The 2,456-nt window shown below is 20.9% G+C and overlaps 1 protein-coding gene across 1 annotated transcript in view; it reads left to right on the forward strand.

Moving 5' to 3' along the window:
* LOC107463301 (phospholipase D alpha 1-like) overlaps positions 1-2,456 on the forward strand; it is a 7,548-nt gene that overhangs the window by 1,632 nt on the left and 3,460 nt on the right. The window contains exon 3 of the mRNA XM_052253067.1: positions 2,278-2,456. Coding sequence (XP_052109027.1) covers positions 2,278-2,456 — 179 coding nt within the window. The remainder of the gene's footprint in view (positions 1-2,277) is intronic.

The following is a 2,456-nucleotide window of genomic DNA, read 5'->3' on the forward strand; positions in this document are numbered from 1 at the left end:
TTTATTATGTATTTTATTAAAATAAAAAAATCCTATTAATAATAAAGTTTAAAATTAAAAATAAAAAGAAAAAATAAGACATATAATGAGGTCAGTAGAAAATTTGTACCTATATAAATTTAGGAAAGTATACTATATCTTTAACTTACATTCATGTTGAAATGAATTTTTGTTTTCTTTTAACTATGTTATATGTTAAAAAATAATCTATTATCTATTATATATCTCAAATTTTATAATCAAAATATACCACATTTTATTTTTTATTGCAATTGAAATCAAATATTTCTTTTTAAAATTAAAGAATTCTCCTCTCCTCCTTATTAATTTTACAACAAAAAAGTATTACATATCACTCTCTCATTATAATTAAAATTAAATCTTTTCCTCCAAAATTTAGGAATTCTTTCCTCTTCCTTACTAATTTTACAACCAAAATCTGCCACATGTCACTCTTTTATTGCAATTAAAATCAAATATTTTCCTCCAAAATTAAAAAGTTCTCCCCTCCTCCCTCTTCCTTTCTCTATTTCTCTCATTCTTTCAATCACTCTATATATCATTATCAATATCAATGACTAATTACTAATTTGACAATGAAAATGTGCAACATGATATTGATATTAAAATTAAAATTAAAATATTAAAATTGATATTGAAATATACCTATATTATGTATCATATATTATTATCTAATTTAATAATCAAATGTGTCACATGACACTCTCTTATTAAAATTGAGAGAAAATATATTTTTTCAAAATTAATAAACTCCCTTCCTAAATTCTCTCATCTACCTCTCTCTATTTTTCTATTTCTCTCTACTATTTTTACTTTATATATAATTTATATTTTATATTAGTAATTTGACAAATCAAAATATGTCATCCGATATTTTTTTACAATTAAAATAAATTTTTTTCTCCTAAAATTAACAAACTATCTCACTCTCACTCTCATTCTTTGTCTTTATCTTCTCTCTATTTTCTCTTATTCTCTATTTTTCTATCTTTCTCTTCTACAGAAAATAAAATTAACAAAATAGTATAATTTAAATAAAAAATATTATTATTATTGTTATTATATACATAGTTTTTAAATTTTTTATTTAGTTTTAAAATTTCACTGTTTATCTTTCTAATCTATATTTTTATTTCTCTTCTTTCAAATATTTATTACATATAATTTGGAGAGAATACTAATGTTATAATTAATAATTAGAGTCAAATAAGATTCAATTATTTTAAAAAAATTAATTTTTAGTTAATTTTATAACTATTAGTATAGTTTTTTATGCTAATATTTAATTATATTTTTATACACAGAGAGAAAAAAATATTTTTTTAAATAGCATGTATAAAAATTAATTATTTTTATTTGTGCAAAGACTTAACAGTTAACATCTAATTAAATATAAAAGTATACACGTTAAATTATTTTAAATTTTAGATAACGAATGTTAAAATTAATTATTAATAAAAAATTAGACCTTTACATATAAAAATAATAACTAAAAATCTTATTATTTAATTTTTTATCTACAAATATCTTGGTCTTCTTAGCAAAATTTTTTTCTCAATGTACAACTTTTTTTATAAAAGTAGTTTAATTTTATAAATCTTTTGTGTCATGCATAATTTTAGAACAAAGTGAACCGTAAAAATACTAGTTATTCACTAAATTATTTATGTTGAATATATGTCAAAATAAAAATATAAATTAAAAAGAATACAAAATAGAAAAATTTTTGGGTCAATAACTTTTAGTAATTTTTATTGTTATTTGACTAGCACAAACACTAAATTATTTTTAATAAATAAATTTTATTAATTTATATGTGCAAACTCTAAAAAATATAAGTATAAAATGTATTAATTTATATATGTACAAATTATATATTTTTTGGATATAAAATATTTATAAATATGGTGTAAATTATTACTGACTAAATATTGATAAAAATAATAATATTTACTGGTTATATAATATTATTTTATAAAATAATACATATATTTAATTATTTATACATGGTGAAAATTCATGTACAGTCAATTTCATGTGAAGTTGATACCTGAGAGCCGTTAGATGATTTGACTGATTTGACTAAATCTTTATCTAACAACTCTGGAATATCAACTTCACGTTGAAGTCCACTGCACCTGAGTTTCGACCTTTATACATATTAGCTAATTTAGTGAGTGAGATATTATTTTAATTTTTTATATTTTTATGATAATTCACTGTCTTGAACATGCACGTGAAATGATGATGAAAAAGATTGTTGGAAGGAGACTATACGCAACAGTTGATCTAGACAAAGCAAGAGTTGGAAGAACAAGAATGATTGGAAACCAACCTTCACACCCAAAATGGAATGAAACATTTCAAATTTACTGCGCTCACACCATCTCTCAAATTGTCTTCACCGTCAAAGATGGCAATCCAATCGGCGCAAC

The sequence above is a fragment of the Arachis duranensis genome, chromosome 8 (assembly GCF_000817695.3).
Source record: "Arachis duranensis cultivar V14167 chromosome 8, aradu.V14167.gnm2.J7QH, whole genome shotgun sequence".
Classification (NCBI taxonomy): domain Eukaryota; kingdom Viridiplantae; phylum Streptophyta; class Magnoliopsida; order Fabales; family Fabaceae; genus Arachis; species Arachis duranensis.